This window comes from Aulostomus chinensis, chromosome 11 (assembly GCF_037954235.1).
Source record: "Aulostomus chinensis isolate RoL2024-O1b breed Wild chromosome 11, RoL_Achi_v1.0, whole genome shotgun sequence".
Classification (NCBI taxonomy): domain Eukaryota; kingdom Metazoa; phylum Chordata; class Actinopteri; order Syngnathiformes; family Aulostomidae; genus Aulostomus; species Aulostomus chinensis.
The window spans coordinates 17,235,846-17,254,923 of NC_141330.1; the positions used below are offsets into that span (position 1 = coordinate 17,235,846).

Consider the following 19,078-nt stretch of genomic DNA (forward strand, 5'->3'; position numbering starts at 1 on the left):
ATCATCAAGACGCTTCCGCATGTGCATGCTGCCGCAGCAAAAGCTGGGCCTTTGTGAGACGATGAGCTGACACATACATGTGTGACAAGAGTTCTAAAAGTTAAGCGCTCTTTTCTTTTAATGACGGGCAGACGGTTATTTTCAATGCAGTCTGTCATTATGTTTGATGTCTCTGCACAACCATGATCCTCTTGTCCCGTCAAGTGTATTTGCTTTTGTTTTAGCCAAGGTAAAGTTGGATGAAGCCTGAGCTCAGACCGAAGCAGACGCTGAGTGTGTGTAGTGATGAACGCGAGACTTAAATGTGTGTTGGTGAGGTTTTATGAAGTCAAAGGTTTGCCTATATTTCTGTAAAAGTGGGGGGGGGGGGGGGGGGGGACGACGACAAATATAAAAGATAATTTAGTAAAAATGAAATAGCCAAGTCTGTACATCTCAGGCATGAAAATAGTGCTTCAACCTCACTGTGACTTAAGTCACAATAAATGTAATCTCAATAAATTTACACAATTGGCAAAATCACAGGATATTTTGATCTTTAGGAAAGAATGTCCTTTTTGTTGTAGGTTACTTTTTAATTTCTTTTTCCAGTTCAGTGCATTTTTAATTACACATCAAGAAATGTCAGAGAAAAGTGGTCAATGAATACAACACACATTTATTACAAATGAGTCACTAAAAAGTCACCACCACCTCTTTCCTGGGTGTAAGTGCTAATTAATTTGCGTGTGTGTGTGTGTGTGTGTGTGTGTGTGTGTGTGTGTGTGTGTGTGTGTGTGTGTGTGTGTGTGTGTTGGAAAAATGTCATAGGTGATAAAAGCTTTATTTGTCCTTCAAGCATAGTTTTATTTTCTAGTAAACATGGAGAAAATTCAACAGTCGCTAAGTTAACAAGAATAGCATTGTCTTCTTCAACTAAAATGCGCAGCATATTACATTTAAAAGATTTTCAGGGCAAACTGAAGTTTTTCATCATCCCTGTTGTTATATTTGAGGAGGGAATGCACAAAGACTGTTTACCCAAAACCCTGAGACTGCACTGCCCTCAAATGGCACAGTGAGGTCAATGCATACGACTCTTTCATCCTGCCCCTACCTCTCTCCGTATAGCTCCATAGCTCCTCCAGGACAAAGAAGCATTAATTAAGAAGCAACCATGAGAAGCCAAGGAGCATAATGCATACACACACACACACACACACACACACTGCAGTGACTCACAGTCATTCCCCCTTATTCGCCACAGCTTCTGATAACTGTGAAATTCACTCCCTGTGCACAAAGACATAGCCGGGGAGGAAAATAATTTCAGTAATAGAGCTAATGGGTTTAAGTGAGGCTGGAGAGCAGCCAAGAGCAGCTGAAGAGGAGACGAGGGAGGAGAAGAGGAAGAAGAAGATGTGGCTGTGTGCATAGGCTGGAAGAAAAGGAGCGAGTGAGTGGGAAAGAAAGAGAGGAAAGCAGAGCATCTTCTGTTTTGTTTCATGATTAGATTGTCGAAGGACAGAAGGGAATGCTCATTTTCCCCTAACTGCCATGATATAGTCGCTGATAACAGTTGCTCTGCATGCACAATGGGAGGATTTGGGACGCTGCTTAATTTAATTGATAAAGCCAAACAATGGTACAATGCTTGCACACCGATTACATTTCTTTTTGTGTAATCACCATTGAGGGAGTTAAACAAAGCAAAGTGGGGCTTCCAGGCAATCTGCAATTATTCTGAATGCACTGTATATCTCTCATGAATAAACACACACACACACACACACAAATCTGTACTTAGTATTCCACTTAACACAGCAGGAGAACATGCAGGTATCTCCCAATTTTACCTGAACCATCTCAAGGCGCTCCCATCCAACCTTACGGCCCTGTAATTTCTACACTGTTTTTTTTTTTCTTCAAGAAATAAATTCCTTTCAAAATATTCTGCTCTGTAGAAATGCAAATACAACACTTGATAGAAATAGTATGGATAAGTTTAAAACAGGAAGTCAATCACAGGAAACAGAGTTATTAGTGTTGCATGCAAAGTGTGATCGAGTAGGTTGGATATAAACACTATTTTGGTCATTCCGACAGTCATGACACAAAGTAAAAAAGTTTTGGGCTGAATTTAGTTAAGGTTTTTTATTATTAAATTTTTTTTTTTTTAAAAAGCAACATTTTCACAATCCAACACAGAAACCCTTTAATAGGAGCAGCTATCCAGGAGAAATATCTATCTGTGTCTATAAAGAAAGCATTTTAATATAAAGTACAGTAACACTATAAACTATTTTGCTTGCAAGAATTAACAAGTGTTGTGAAGTAGATTGCTCCGTGCCCCGTAACTGTATTGTGGTATCTATGGGAAATGGAGGAAGGATCCATTCCACGCCCCAGAACTGAATATGAGCCAAATATAGAATTAAGAAGCGTAAATATCAGCAAGTAAAATAACTGACTTACTTTTATTGGTAAAAACATCAAACTACAACAGATGTTGCTGTTCTTTGGTGGTGTCTATTCCACAAAAATAATCGCAACGTCACTTTAATTTCGAGCAGTAATTCTGCTTTAGCAGTGCTTCAGCTATATTCCCTCTTGAAGAACACTTCTGGCCCTCACACAAGCAAGATTAGCTGAACCCGCACAGGAAGCACCAGAGTAACAAATTGTCACACTTGTGTGTCTAATGATGGATGTTACAATTTAGCAAACTACTGTGAAAAATAGCTAGAATTTCTAAATTACTGGAAGTTACTGGTGCTAATGTAATTGCATTTGGTTTCATTATGTAAAGAGCCAGTGTAGAACGAAACATAGTCTGACTGCAGCTGCTGACTGCTACATCACCAGAGCCCAGGAGAGAGAGAAAAAGAGACGGAGAGAGAAGAGAGAGAGACAGAGAGAGAGAAAGAGGGCCTAAATGAACCCCCTCTCCTCCCTGTGCCTCTCCTATCCATCCGCCCAGCCAACCATCCCGGTATTAAGTGAGGCGAGCGACAGAGATATGAATGTGATATTCCCTCTGGTATTTTTAACTGCCGTATTGAATTCGTATAAAACACTTAAGGCTCCTCAGCTCCTGCCTTATGGGAGCCTCTCACAGGGCTATCTGTGGAAGTCTCCAGAGGGAACTTCTTTCCTGCCACGGAAAATTCCTGTTTTCGCTCTTACACCGCTATCCATCAGTCTCTACCTCCCAACCTTTGATGCATATGGAGATTTCATAAGGAGCCCCCCCCCCCACACACACACACACACACACCCTCTACTCACTCATAAAAACCTAATGAAGTTGGAGAGGAAAAGTCCATAAAAATATCATTAGGTGTTCACCTCTTGATATTGGATACAAATTTAACTTAGAGGCCCTCCTGAGGATTGGTGTCATGTGTAGTGATAAGTACCATGTCTTTGGGAAAATAGACATTTTCAGAAGATTGCTTTTTGCATGGTAGGAAACAATGTGCTACAGAAGTAGTAACAAGTGAGTGACACACATGACAAGGCAGTGGCAGATTGAGGAGAGTCATAAAAGCCTGCAGGTCCACAAATGAGGCTCCTATTCCCAAATTAGTGAATGCAATGTTAATATTTAGTCTTGCACAATCACAATGTGTATTTTAACTTCACATCACCTCATAAAAAAACTGAGTCATTTTCTCTTAAACTAGCCAGAGAGGAGATCATTAGTGACCCGAGTCAGAAAGAGGAAGTACGAGGCATATTAGGCTGGATCATGAATAATGGAGAACCCTGAGAGACGCCTACACTGATCGAACACAACCTTATGAATTATACTGTGATGGGTTCTCATATTTATTTCCAGGCCCTGGCTATTTCTCATGCTTGAGTGAGGTTTATCACTTAACAATCAATTATTAACATGTGTCAGAATAAGGAGTGCTATTACAGGGATTGAGATGCATGTTGTACACTGGCCAGAACTGACAACACTTCTTGTACTCTCACTCTCCTGTCTGTTTGAAAAGCTAGATTTTTTTTAAGGTTTTTAGGTGGAAACGAAAATTCCTGGCTCTTAATTTGTGAATAATGCAACAGCAGCAATATGCATTATTCTAAAAAGTGGGAGATGGTAGGATAGTGCATAAGAAAGGTTTCTACATACTTGCTTTTTTCCATCATTTGGTTGAATATAAGTGGATTATAGATTTGGCCTATTGTGATTTTAAACTGCAGCACAATTTCTCTTTTTTCTTTTTTTTTTTGTAAAAATACTGGCCATATGAAAGCAGCATAGAAGTCTTGCCATGCAAACAAATGTATAAAACTAGCATCAAATACTGAATAATAACAATGAAGTTGGCTAAAACATTCAAGCTAAAGTCAAACTGAAAATTGAAAAGTTATTAAAATACCTTCCTTGAGTGTCCAGCAACTCAAGCGCTTAGTGTTCCTGGGCAAACCTCTGCAGTGGACATGTCAAGCTAAATGTCAGGCACTCCTTCCACTTTCAAAGTGCAAATATACAAAAATAAGAAAATAAAAAACTTTTTTTGGGGGGGGTTATGGAAGACAGTTGTAGTAAGTCAGTTTAAAAGGTCTGTTTAAAAAACACTTTAAGATAACAGAGATTGTAAAGTGGCTCAGGATCCAGATGAACATTGCTGCAAATGTCCCAACATCTCATTAAAAACAACCAATTTTGACGCTGCAAAAACGGCCATAAATGTTCCACGGCTTCCTTCCAAGTGTGGGGATCTTCTATTAAATATAGCATACAACAATGATAAGTATAGGGACAGAAATTATTCTTTTTTCCAAGTTCAAAGTCCTCAGTCTCTCATGATTATTAAACAAACACATGTAAACATTAATGACAGCACTGTCAAACCTCTATTGTTTACATTTAAAGTGAAGAATTCAATTACATCTATTCAGCATTCAAGCATTACACATTCAACCACATGTGCTAATTGAGGTTAAAAGTGATGTCCTCCTCAGAATATTAATAAGTCAAGAAGATTCACATGTCCATCAACAATGGCACAGGTGTAAGCAGCGGTGAACATTAAGTCCATCACACAAAACCGACATTTATTACACAGACGGATCATCGTCTCGTATTCTCTACATCTGCATACGACGCACTCACGGCTGTTTGTGTGATAATCTGTTAGTTGATAAAAATGTGTGTTTTGATGCAGGCAGCAGAAATAAACAGGGAAATGGGGGAGAAAGGGTGGGTGTCACATAATGCAGGTTTTGAATATGCAATGCGTGTCTGACCTCACTGGGTGAGGAAGAGGAGGCATGTAACATTTATAAGTCGTCTGCAGCCCCTGATTGACTGAAACACAGGGGATCGTTTATAAAATGCTGCATGGAACGCTGCATTGGCAGCATACGGCATCCCAGCACGCCTCTAATTTACTTTTACTGTGTTTGATGTAATTGTTGGCTTTTGGTTGGCTGCATGTTCTAATGTCATATTTTTTTGTGTGTGACCTGAAACCCAAACAAGGTGGGGGGATGAAGGAGAGAGGACCCTCACCTTTTTTTTTTTTTTTTTTCCCCAGCAATGGCAATCTGGGTATGGGAGATAACAGAGTGAAAAATGTTGGAAGCAATCCACTCTGCCTTGGAGTAAGACCTTTACGATTTCACCACTTCATTAGGAAGTGGCTAATCTCTCTACTCGAGAGGCCTGATAAGGACTCTGCACTAATGCAGGGGGAGTCAAAGTTCAAACAGCCTTCGATGTTTTGATGCTTAACTTACTAAAGTTCTTGTATGTTCATTAGACAGCTTTATCAGGGAACTCTTCTCTTACATTCCCCAATACCCATCAAGATTGGAAGAGGTGGTGGTGGTGGTGGTGGTGGTGGTGGTGGGTGGGGAGGGGACAAGGTGGAGAGCAGCGCGGTCTGCAGATAACAGATAGCAGGGATAGTGGGCTCTTGTAGAAGGACGGATGGAGGGATGAAGTGGAGAGAGAAAAGGAACAGACCATCTTCACTTCTCCTCTGGAACTCTCTTCCTCGTATCTCGATTAAGCTTTCACCCTGACTGGAGTGTAAGAGTAAAGCCAATAGAGTGTGTGTTTGTGCATTCGTGTAGTGCCTTGCACATATTAGGGTGTGTGTGTGTGTGTGTGTTTTGTGCACATCCACATTTGCATGCATCTGCAATGTTGTATGCGCGTGTGTATGTGTCGCGCCTGTGTGTGTGTGTGTGTGTGTGTGTCTGTGTGTGTCAGGCCTTGATGTCCTTATGCAGTCACATCTCCATCCACGCGACAACAGCCCAGGCCCCTCCACTCATCAATTTTGCATTGCCATTTAAAAAAGCCTATCACAAGTTCCCCATCAGATTCACATCGGCCCCTGGTGCACATAAAAAGGCCTATTTATACTGATCCCATCTCCCTGAAATTGTTTTTCAAAGGGAAGATATTATTTTGTGCCCTTCTAGTATCAAAGGCTCGTCAGCACTCCAGAGAGTCAACCACATATATCAAAGTAACACAGGAGCAAGAGGACACATACTGTGAGTGGGGGGAAAAAAGATAACACATTAAGCATGAACTACTTTGGGATGTTTGGATGCTCTTATTTTTGTTTACCGAGTCTGAATTCTGTCACTTTGTGTCAGGCGACACCAGTGCTGCCTTTTAATTGGGTCTGACATGTTTCTCATTTCAGACAAACTTTACCGATGTACAAACATGCTGTTCACCCTTCACAGAGGAAGTTGTGAAAAATATAGACTACAAACTCCAGAGAGTGACAGAATCAAAGGTTACAAAATGTTCAGACATAGTGAAGTGGTACCATGTGTTTGGGTGTGCTTGATAAAGTGTGGCTGTGCAGGCAAAATCAGTGGAGCACAGGTGCATTTAGCAAAGTCGTGGCACTATTAATCCTTGAGAAATGTGTTTCAGTGCAGGGTCTCTCCTCAGCAGGGAACAGGGGATTCGGTTTTTGGCTTTCATGATTCTGTGAATTGTAATTTAGTCTTCAATCATGCTGTGAATCAAGGTTTAAGACCCCAAAGGTAGGAGGGTGTTGTGATTGCTCACGGTGGAGCGGATGCTGCTGTAAGGCTTCACATTCTTGGCATTAAGACAAGTGTGTTCAAGGTGGGCATTGTAAATTCACAAGGGTGCCCCTCGTCTCCTCCTCTGTGTGTGATATTCATGAAGAGGCTGTCAAGGTGTACCTGAGTTCTAGAGAGTCAATTTCAGTCATATTAGGGAGACTTACTGTTGTCTCTGAACTCTAATATCTGTCATGGAAAGGAATCATTTGGAGCAGAAAAGGGGTACTGCACAGTATACTGATGCTAGAAGGCTATCCATACACTCAGACATTAAAACCGTTTCTATCCACAATGTTATGATCAACCATACCTCTGATTGCTCTAACTGAGCTGCATTATCCGTGTTGTGTTGATGAGCAATGGGCGTAGGGCTGTGCTTCCCTCCTGATGTTAATAACGGCTGCAAATGCTGTTCTGAAATAACAAACGCATCAAGCCACGTGCCCACAAAGGATACCTGTAAAACAATGTCACACATGGATGGTCAGGAAAAACACACAGACACACACACACAAGATTTCAGTCATAAACTTCTGGAGCCCAGTGGAGGCTCTGATCCATTTGGAAATTGTTGTGACATCTGAATCAGAGATAGTCATTTCTATGGTCCTTTCGTGTTGGGTGTCTCAAGAAGAAGAGTTCTGTTCTCTACACGGCAGAGGGGAGCCGTTTCTTCAAGATAAAGAGAGCCATTTACAGTACCCACAGTTAGAAAGGTCTGGAAAAACAGCGCATACTCACACTAATGTTGAGATGAGAGAAACACTTTAGATTTCCTGTATCATCTGAGAGCTTCCCAGCCACTCCAGAGTCAGTCTCGGAACATGGATATCTGTTATGAGAAGTTCTAAGCTGGTAAATAAATACGATTCAATGGCATTGTTGAATATGATGGATCTACTTTAAAAAAAAAAAAAAGATTTTACTTGACTCCTCTACCCTACATATAATTTTGAAAGTTCCAGGGAAGTACAGGTGGTGGTTTTGGTGGACTTCATTTCTTCCCAAACATCCACACAATCCATCGAATAAAGAGATGATGTGAATATGTCTAAGATGTTCTCCTGCGACATTTCTCTCAACCGACACACACTGAACCTGGGTGTATCTGTGAGCAGATAACAAATGAGGGTGCCAACTGGGCCACAAAATGCCACAGAGATAATCTGCTATCAGTGAGCCTCACTGATCCAAGGGAAAAGAAATGGGGCTTAGAGGGCGAAGTGTCAACACCTTCGATATCTGTACATACTTAGCCCTGGAATCAAAGCTAAGGTGGCGGGGCCTGCTGACTGCTTAGCCTCATATCTCCACAATGGTGACATCCCTGCACTAGAAACCAAAGTATCTCTTGACTTTCAACCCTGGTAACGCAGTGATGACCCTCTATTCAACAGAGATATTGCCAAGACACAATAGATTCATGATGAAAGTCTGACCAAGGTTTTATTGCGAATGTTGTGTTCATGCTGATTGGAATTTGTCTTGCTGTTTTGTTTTGTTTTTCCTTTGTGACCTTGTTACTCTGTTTCTTTGGAGCTAAAATCTAGTGACACAAAAAAAACAAAAAAAAAACGACCAAGATGTTTTATAATTACAGATATCTTAAAGTAAACAAATACTTTGCATAATGATTTGAATTTCATTATTCATTTGAAAGGGAGGAAAAGAAATTAAAAGCTCAACTTCATATCATTTACAAAAAAGGGAGAAAGGAAGGGGAACGTTTAACAAAGACAAAAAGAACTGTGTTCTGACAGAAATCCAATCCCACACATTTCTCCAATAATCTCACTTTTTTAAATGATGATGCCCGAGTCTGTTTTCTGTGGATCATATTCTGTATATTTTTGCCAGATTTGATTGTTTTTACTTATATATTTAACCGAGTATGATCATTCTACCCTACTTTTCAAGAAGTTACCGATTTCACCCAAACTGACATCGTCTCTCACTGATACTTTTCTATGATCATCTCCAGTTCAGTTACGACAACAGGAACCGCTTGTCCTTTTAAGTAGATAAAAAAAGAAGTGCTTGATAAAAATTCACAAAAGCAAACAAAAAACATGCACAAGTTCAAACTGTGTGTTTATTAGCAGTTAATTGCCTGTGTTGCTGCATATTCATGACAAACTGACACACTAAGCGTTTCAAGCATTGGCCTCCTATAAAATCCAGCTTCATTGCTACAGTAGGTGAACTTCGACTGGTGTGATTTAGCGTTGTTATTGGTCAACTGACCTTTTGTCGGAGGTTTGAAGTGCTGCTTTGCGGTTTCGCGTTAATCGTGTATGTGATCAACATGGCATTACATGAAATTAGAACACAGCACCTGACTTTAAACTACAAAAATGGGTCTTCGTCTTCATCGCCACAAAACCTGTAAGTAATTAATCTTAAATGATCAACAAGCATGATCTTATCTTCAAAACTTTTCCTGAATTACTTTCTTACCAGTCCTCCCTCTCCAGATTAGGGCTAATCACAAGCCACTGTCCCATTTTTGCTTGCTACATCTGAAAACAGTTTAAGAAAGAGCTGTTGTGTACGCTCTTCTCGACTACTGCTGCGGCAGCAGGACATCTTCATCTTCTTCACTTGGCTTCTCTCATGCGGTGAGGTGAGACAATTTGTTGTAGTCACGAAATATCACGTGCTATATGACCTTTGGTGTCATGATTGCAAAGGTAATGGCAATGAAGATACGACAAGAGTTGAAGCTAATGGTAAACTTTTTATTTGTTTATCATTTTTAGTGGGGTTGTGTTATTTTTGATCATTATGTGCTGGAATGTGACGCCGTTTGGGGCAGTACAGGAGGCAGTGTACGAGTGACTTTCATCTTGCGATATGCCTCTTAAATGATTATAGTCAAAGTGTTGACAGAAAATGTACAGAATTAATATTCTCCAATTAATGTTTTCAACTCCAAAGAAGTCAGAGTTTTCATTATGAGTCATTTGGTTTTGTAGGATTTTAATTAGATTTTATGCATTTTCCCTCAATTACCGATGCATATTTTCCAGGCAGCGTAATTCATTCCAAGCCACTGAACGTCCCAGTGGTCGATCTTTCTATATGACTGGGTCTCTATTACCTCTCCATTTTTATTCTCTACAGCTCAGAGCCAGCTTTCTCACCACAAATAGGTAAAATCAGCAATGTCGACCAATCTCTAACCTACTATTATACTACTAAATGGTTGTACTAGATTTTGTGTGTGTGTGTGTGTGTAGGCACAATCATCTTCCTTTTTGAGGTCCAATTTCAGTTAAAGAGCTTGAGAACATGTGTGTTTTGGAAAAGGAAGGACAATTTGGGTGATAAAGACTCAGGTATTCAGCTGTTCTGGTTCAGATGAAGGTGAGGGGCTATGGAATGCATTATGTCAAATTACTTCATCACATGGAAAGAAGTACAAAGTGTGTCCGCATCTTCCATATGTTATGAGGAAATGCATTCAATCCCATTATAGGGATTTAAATCCCTTTCGGTGACAAAAAGCTATCAAGGCAAATGAGGGAAGATGAAGACATAATGTAAGACTTTAGTGAGGGTTGGGGGTTATAGGCAGTTTTAGTGTGTAATAAGCCAATGTAACATCCTGTGCAGTGTGTGCAGCTTCATATGTGGGGTCTGGAGCCTGCATGTGTGCATGGATGTATACCTGTGAGCAAATGTGTATTTTGTCCTTTTTGGAAGCTTCAGTCAAATATGTGTCAATGTATCAAACATGAGTTTTCCTTTATCCAGTTTCCCATTTTCCACTGATCTTTGTACAGTCACTTCAAAGGGCCAAGGGAAGCGTAGGAGTACAAAGTATGGCTCAATCCCTCCTCCACATCTGAAGCACAGCCCTGGCCCTGGATGGTACCACTCTCAACCTGACAGGCCAGCCTGGCTTTATTACCAAGTGGTTTGAACCAGCACAGAACAGAGGAGATGCCAAATATCAATTTGCTGTGAGCATTAAAGCTTTTTGGCCTTGTCCATATCCCTTTGTCATTCTGTCTTTCAATCACTCTGTCCATGTCTGTCATTGCTTTTTAGCTTTAAGAGTCTTACTGCAGGAGGTGGACAGCTTTCTAACATTTAAACACACATTCAGACATGCTTTAATTCACACATATCCACAACGTATTTGTTCACCCTCATATACTCTTCACATAAATGCCTGGACACGGCCATTTTCACACACACACACACACACACACAACATAAATAATCGCCCACGCCACCTCCACACACTTCCTCCACCTCCAAATTACAGCCCAGTAGCTCGATCTTCAGAAGTTCTCTTAATCAAAGTGCAGCTGCAAGACTAATCAAAGGGCCCTAAATAACTCCATCTCCCAACACAGGCCATAGGAGGATTAAAAATCCACTAGCCAGAACTGGGTTTCTTCGATCTAGGGGCCGCTAACGCCTAATGAGAACTCCCCAAAGCCCCAGATCACAGCTGAGCTGCTGGGCACAGCATGCTGCGGCCCCTCTTTAAATCCTAAGGAGATCCTATCAGGAGTAGATGAAAATAGATATTGCCTTCTCTGGGTGTCAGATGATTAAAAGAATGGCAAAGGATTATAGAGTCCAGTTTGGATGTTGGTTCAGGGAGCAAAAAAAAAAAAAAAAAAAAACTCAAAGTGCTCCTGTTTTTATGTGTGTCCTTTACATGGCTCCACAGCTACCAAGAGTAGCAAGAGATTAAGGCAGAATGTAAAGACAGGGCTCCATTATGCTGACTTAGGAGGACTACATGTGTGCGCTTTGACTGCATAAAGCAGTGGTTCCCAAACTTTTGCAGTTGAGCTCCCCTGATGTCATTTCTGTAACCTTGGGCCACCCCCACCACTACCACTGCCACCTTGGTCCCCACCTTGCCTTACAGAATTATGATTGTACAAACATTTATCAATCAAACACAAAGATACTACTGTAGTCAATTAGCATCTTTGTAAGGGGTTAAAATGAACAAAACAGACCCTTGACAAATGATCTCGTGCTGCTGTGAAATAATTTATAGAAAATATAGTTGATTTTTGGTAGAAATTAATTAAACATACACAAATTCCACTCTTTTCCTGGCAGACCGCAAAAAAAAAAAAAAATCACAATTCCCAACTGTGCAAAATTCTCCAGATGATGTCACTATTCATACTCCACACATTTCTATCAGTTACATGTCTGCTAAAGCTTCTCAAAGTGGATGTTTCTACATTGTCACTCTTGTTCGACTGAATACAGGGAGAGAAAAAGCAAAAATATAATCCATTCAAAATCGGTGTATGAGTTTACCAAGTTCAACTGGTTGCATCATGAAGTCGCTCGCTTTTGTAGAAGCCCAATCTAGTTAGGAAGTGGAAGTAGTTTGAGTGCGTCTCTCACATGTGATCTCTCCTGCTGGGTGAGAGCAAGTCATGGTGGAGGGGTGTCCGTGCAGAAGCAAATCAGCGAGGGAGCGGGACATGTAGCTCTCAAAATCAAATCTGGAGCTCTTTTATCTGATCAGTCCACCTCAAGCGCTCCAGCAGTGCTGCGGTGAAACCATCCACATTCGACAACTATTTACATTCCAACACGCTCCCGTGGTCACAGGCTTCGGCTAGTGACTGAAACAATAACACCACTCCGGGTCTGACTTGAACTGCTGAGCGAGGGTCCGTGTTGTGCTGCCTTGGATGTACAGGAGTATTCCTCACCAGGTGAACATTTCAGCAGTAATTGCAGTAGTCAAGGATTCATAATTCTGCAGTGTCGCCTCTTGAAGGACAATTTTAAATTACAAGACAAATACTCTGTGCCTACATTGGTGAGGACAATATTATCCCCTTAAAATTGTACCTAACCATTTCCTCTTCTCTAATGAACAGGTTACGATAGTTCAATATGGCATTTTTATGACATTAGATCATTTGAGCACACTCTCTTATTTGTGGGGTCTCTTTTATATTTCTTGAGATTTAATATATTTAAGGTTTAAGTAACTGTAAGCACTCACACAGCACGGTGTGCAAAACCCTTAATTTAAAATCAAATATATATATTTCAGCTCCAACCTTTTCCTGCAAATCTAGTCATCCATAGTCTGAAGTTGACTTTTTCCTGTGCAACTGACAGTTAACATTTAACCCCCCTTCCCCCCCCCAAAAAAAGAGCGCGACAGGACATTATGAATGGCATTTTAAACTTAGTCAACCATGTGTGTCACATCAAATAGTGTCACCATTAAACATAATTCCGTTCACATATTCAGTGGGAGAAATGTACGCATGGCTCCTTTGCTCGTCAGTGTGTCTTCAGTTTCACTCAATCTGAATGAAAAGCTACAATAAAATGTACTTTTGCATACATTTTACATGCCATTTGAATACACATTGATATTTACATCATTAAGAATCTAGGGATGACTTTCTTCTTCCTTACAGGGAGACACGTACTGGCTACCTACCTGCCTGTCTGTCTTTTCAGAGAAGAGAATCTGTATGTTCTAACGAGACCTACACAGATCTGACAAGGTTGTGTGCACCTGTCATGTCCCACTCTCCTATAACTTTAACATGTTCATGTCTGGGCCTGGCAGGTCATTATAATAAATGAGGTGGGCTCAATGGACAGCCAGGACTCATTCCTCTTCCCTAATGGGAGTGAAGAAATCTGCAAACCAGGACTTTACATTGACTGATGTTGAAGGCTCAAAGGAACTAGTTAAAGTGGACAATTAGAATTGCAGGGGTGTGTGTGTGTGTGGGGGGGGGGGGGGGGTATCTCCCTGCCCAATCACATGAAATGTCCCTTGTTATTTTAATAATTCAGACAGCGGCTAATTTCTACAGCCAAACTGTGTCAAGGTAATGTGCAGCTCACACGTCCTAGATGTGTCACTTTGAACTTGGTCACCGCAGCTCCCAAAGTGCTGCAGACAGGTTCCTAATGGCAGCTGTGACACGGACTTTAAATTAAATCAAGCTTGAGACAATATTGAAAAGGAGGAAATACAAGAGGAGAAGCTAAAAACATTATGCAGTGCTGTATTTATAGATGTGGAAAGAAATTATGCAGTAAATATCTCATGTATAAGAACCTTATTTCAGTATGTATTCATCTTTTATCTACTTCATTTCACCACACATACCTGAACTACAATTTCAAAAGAGGCTCGTAACTTTAGTTGTGATGCATTTGAACTTCATCACCTTGTCGTGAAGGCACACAATCTCGGTCAAAACGGAGCCTACAGCACCACAGAGAACAGGCGCTTGTTTACACCTTAGAATAGTTGACTAGAACACCACTACAGGTTTGCCATTCGGTCATTATTTCAGTGAGTATTCTCCACCTCTTCTGCTTTCTGTGTGCAGTCATTTTCAGAGCCCCTCTCCCTACGCAGAATCAACAATCTCTGTGCTGTCTAGCTAGTAATAACACACTGGAAATAGCAAGTTTTAACGAAGATTTGGATCGTGGATAACACCAATATGTAGGCGAGCACCTCGTATAGAAAGCCCCACCTCTTCCTGCGCCTGCTGCACCCTGGGCTCAGTGCCACCCATGATGATTATGAATGGACAATGCAGAAATTAAATATCACCATATTTTCAACCAAATACCTCAATGGCTCAGTTGCATCACGACAACTGGTTCTTTCAGAAAATACTAACAATGAAATAAGCACTATTGTGGATAAAGATAATTATTGTAACAGCCAGCAACCCGGTAAATTCAGAAATTACATCATTTTACTGTAATGTAGCCTTGAAAAGAGAAAGACAACACTTGCTCTAATCAGGATACGCTGATATCAAAACCTAAGGCTATATGATATGCATGTACACACACACGATCATTTCTACTGGTATATTGCCCAGCCCTAGTCTTTTATTTTTACAAAACTACTGGTAGAATTATTTTTAATGTTAAGAGCTTCTACTTTTTCTACTTTCCTTGAGTAAAGGTGTTGAATCAGTATGACTTCCTTGGAAAAGTCTCAGTACTTTTACTTGAGTAAAGAATGTGTCCTATCAGTGTATTTGTCTCTCTCGACAGCAACCGTCCACTCAGCAGCGCTGTCACCAACAATACGCTGAATGGAACACAGGGCAGGCCTAACTTGTATGAAATTCTCTCACCCCTTCTGGGGCACATTCTGCCCTCAGTGCTTACACAGCTCAACAACAGACCTACACACATACCTTGATGCTCAAGTCTAAGGCTGTTAGACCCTCCACTCAAATCTGAAGTGGCTTAGCATGAGTGCAAATCTCTCCAAACCAGACCCTGAGGACTCTATTTCATACTCCCAGCCCTTCCCTGCCTCTTCCTCTCCAATATGCCTGACCTAGACGTCTGCGCTCCTTTCATCCACATTCCCATGGAAACTCATTTAGCCTAGCTAGAGGGAGAAGGCAGCCCTGGGTTCAATTGGCTGGATTTACACTTGAGATATTATTCATTACATTAGCTGCCATGCTGATCTCTTGCTCGGTTGTTCTCTCTCTCCCTCTCCCCCTATCTCTCATTGTCTGGTGCCAGGCTTCTCAATATATTCCCAGTCTTAAAATTCATGGACTTCTCCTCAATACATACCTATATGCCGTTTTCTGCTATTGTTACCCAGCCTGTTTCATTGCCATATGGAAATTGCATTCTTGAATGTCAGGAGCAATATTTTCAAGGACAAATTAAAGGGATGGCACAAAGCTGCTGCATAACAAAGTAAACTTGTCTCTGATTTATTTGAATGTACGCCAGTGATTGTTACAATATGCAAATACTGAGATATCTTCTTTCCCTTAAAAAACTCATATAAATAAAGAAATAAGAATAATTGAATTGTCTATGCTTGTTAAGACAATTCAACATGGTGTCCAGACAATGTAACAGTGAGAGGATTTCTTTTTTTATCTTCAAAAACCAACGTGTGGCTATCAGTACCATGGAATGTAATGGCTAATTGTCCTTGCTACTGCAGATTTTATGGTCTTTAAGCTCATTATATAATTGCTTGCCAGAGCCTCCTTCCAGCAGAGAGCTGAACCATGGTGTGTGCAAGTGTGCATGAGTGCGAGTGAATATCAAAAGAAATTTATGATTCGTCTTATTCACACTTGTACTCAATCCTCATCCTCTACCCACTGTCCTCCTTCTCCTCTTGTAGCATATTTAATTTTTTGCCTGGTCTGTTATTCCCCAGCTATGCAGCATGTTAACGGACATTACATTTCTGAAAATTAAGTTATTCTAAACAGAAAGAGCATTGATATATTCAGCAAACAACAAGCAATGTCAACAATCATAGCTTAAACTCCAAGTTTAACATTTGGACATCATCTCCTCCGCCTGACATCGTTGCTCCTGGGAATTCACAAAATGAAAACAATGATTTTAAGTGTCTGTGTATGTGCACTGTAAGTCTGAAGTGAATTACAATATATATGCTTTTTAATTTCTGTGTGATGTGCGCCACACACACACACACACACACACACACACACACACAGGTGAGTCTCCCTCTGCACATTCGTTGACAATGTGCACATGCCTCTTTGTCACAGCGAGGAAGGGGGTGTATCCATCTCTCCAAGTCCATTTTTTGGAGATAATGACGGCCATTTCTTCTTTTCAGTAACTGATGACAGGCAGAACTAACCGCTAATGGCATGCCAGTGCTGGAGCGCACCACTTATGTTATTTTTCCTGACAAGGCTCAGGGGAAGGCTTCATTTTTTTGACATTTGACCATGCAAATTCACTCCCGCTACATTATTCCACATTTACATCCATCTCTCACCCCCCACCTCTTCCCTCTGTCTCCGTTCACTCGAGCTCACCCCATCGTGTTTCTCCCACTTCCCCTCAGAATCTGCTTGTGGTTGCAGACAGTAAAAGCCGGCTAATAAAATGCTTTGGGAAAAAAAAGGAGGTTAAATCACTTAAATAGCAATACAAAAAGGTATTCTGAATAAAAGCTGAACCTTTTCAATTGAGCACCCGGCTTTTCTGAAGCAAAATAAAGGAGTCAAAATGCAAAGTGATGTGATAATATGTGAGGTGTGTGGAGAGCAGTCATAATGAATATGAGCCCCAACAAATAATTCATCGGCACAAGAAACTTCAATTTGTGCCATGTGTGTATTGTTCATTTCTATAAAATCTCAGGTTATGACAAACCAATGCTGTAAAAGGAACTTCAGGATCTAAGGAAACACTCAGAGGACTTGCAAGATTTATTATGAAACTGTTAGAAATGGGTGGAATAAAGAGGGCTGCTCAGTAGAGAACCAGATACCGCATGTAGGTGTAAAAGCATTGATTGACCCACTATGTGGATTACGGAGCCCCTTTATATCATTTTTACATTCAATTCTGCAACTACAATGTGACAATTTCTCTTCACATTTTAGATTTTCTTTTCTACTCTACACGATTACTTTGTCTAAATGTATCTTGGGTCTCTGTGCTGACTTCACCCCTCATCTTTCCAGGATCTGCCCTCAGGAACCACACGTCATATCAAAATCCCCTAAAAAAGCCAAGACAGACCCATTCCTGTTTTTACTCTGCTTTTCTGTCTTTAAACTCATAATATAGCAACACCAAACATTACTCAGAGAAATGCAACAACCTCATCTCCCTGCGGATGATTTAAGGAGTTATTGTCTCAGTGGGTGGTAGTGGTTTTATGTGTGTGTCTGAGTTGTGTACAGCAGTTTGTGCAGATATTCATTGCGATTGTGCTTCCCCAGCTAAGGAGGGGGGGGGGGGGGAAGAGAGAGAGAGAGAGAGAGAGAGAGAGAGAGAGAGAGAGAGAGAGAGAGAGAGAGAGAGAGAGAGAGAGAGAGAGAGAGAGAGAGAGAGAGAGAGAGAGAGAGAGAGAGAGAGAGAGAGAGAGAGAGAGAGAGAGAGAGAGAGAGAGAGAGAGAGAGAGAGAGAGAGAGGTTGATGGGTCCTGGAGGGTCAAGCACACCTGCTGCGGCTACAAGCACTCTGGGACAGCTAATGTTCTCTGAGCTGACAGGGATCTCCCCCACCACTCCGATGCCCGGCTCTCCTCTCGTCTCCTTCCCCTTTAGTTTGCACTAAGATAGATTGCCCTTGTAACGGGGGCTAATAATGTGCCACAGAAGGCTTTTTAATGGGGGGGGGGGGCTTTGATAGGTTTTCCAGCACACGGAAAAATCCACACAGAGGAAGACATACGCATGGCATGAAGACAAACGGACACACACATCGACGCACATGCCTGTGAATTCACAAACTCAAACAAATGTGGATGTGCACACATATCCACGCGCACACACACACTCTACCTGTCGGCTTGTTTTACCACATTATTATGGCTGGCAGGGGGTCTCTGGCCCTCTGCTGTTCTCCAAAGGCAGCCTGTAATGTGTCTGGAGAGAAAACGAGGAAGGAAGGAACGAAGGGAGGAAAAGAAAGGAAAGGGAGGCGGAGGAAGACTGCCAGCTGACAATGAAATAAAGCCCATTAGAGAGAAGTAAAATAACACAGGGAGGGAAGTGACAGTGGGCCTGTTACACACACATCTGTGCTGTCTTTAACTACTGTCAGCCCACTGCATGACAGCAGCTGCCATCTCTCTCATACACACACACCGATATAAAGGCATGTACACTTGCCACACACACACAGACACACTAATGCTTGCAATCACACTTTCCCACTTATAATTATGCACTTGCAGGCACTTGCAAGTACAGAAACACACAGACAGCACATCAAAAGAGGCCTGACATGCACACTGCAACTCACTGGATAATGAAAGAGCTGTTTTTGTTGTGTGTTTGCGATTTGAATCAGTATCAGTTAATTTTTCTACTTGTATAAACTTACATACCGTTACATTTTTATATACACCATAATATTAATATTGTTAATAAGAGGATGCTTCACATAGTCAAAGAAATAAAACCCACTTGTTCTTTTAAGTTAAGCAACCAACCAGATTTAGAAGTGCGCAAAGAAAAAAAACTAATACTAATATCTCGTATAACGCTGAAAATAA

The 19,078-nt window shown here is 41.1% G+C and overlaps 1 protein-coding gene across 3 annotated transcripts in view; it reads right to left on the reverse strand.

The window, feature by feature from the left end:
* LOC147253650 (uncharacterized) overlaps positions 1-19,078 on the reverse strand; it is an 80,885-nt gene that overhangs the window by 39,551 nt on the left and 22,256 nt on the right. For 2 of the 3 annotated variants that reach the window (XM_086217327.1, XM_086217328.1), the window contains exon 2: positions 7,364-7,510. In XM_086217327.1, coding sequence (XP_086073453.1) covers positions 7,364-7,510 — 147 coding nt within the window. Of the gene's footprint in view, positions 1-7,363; positions 7,511-7,794; positions 7,886-19,078 lie in introns of all 3 variants that reach the window. The other variant, XR_015118420.1, reaches the window with a different exon arrangement.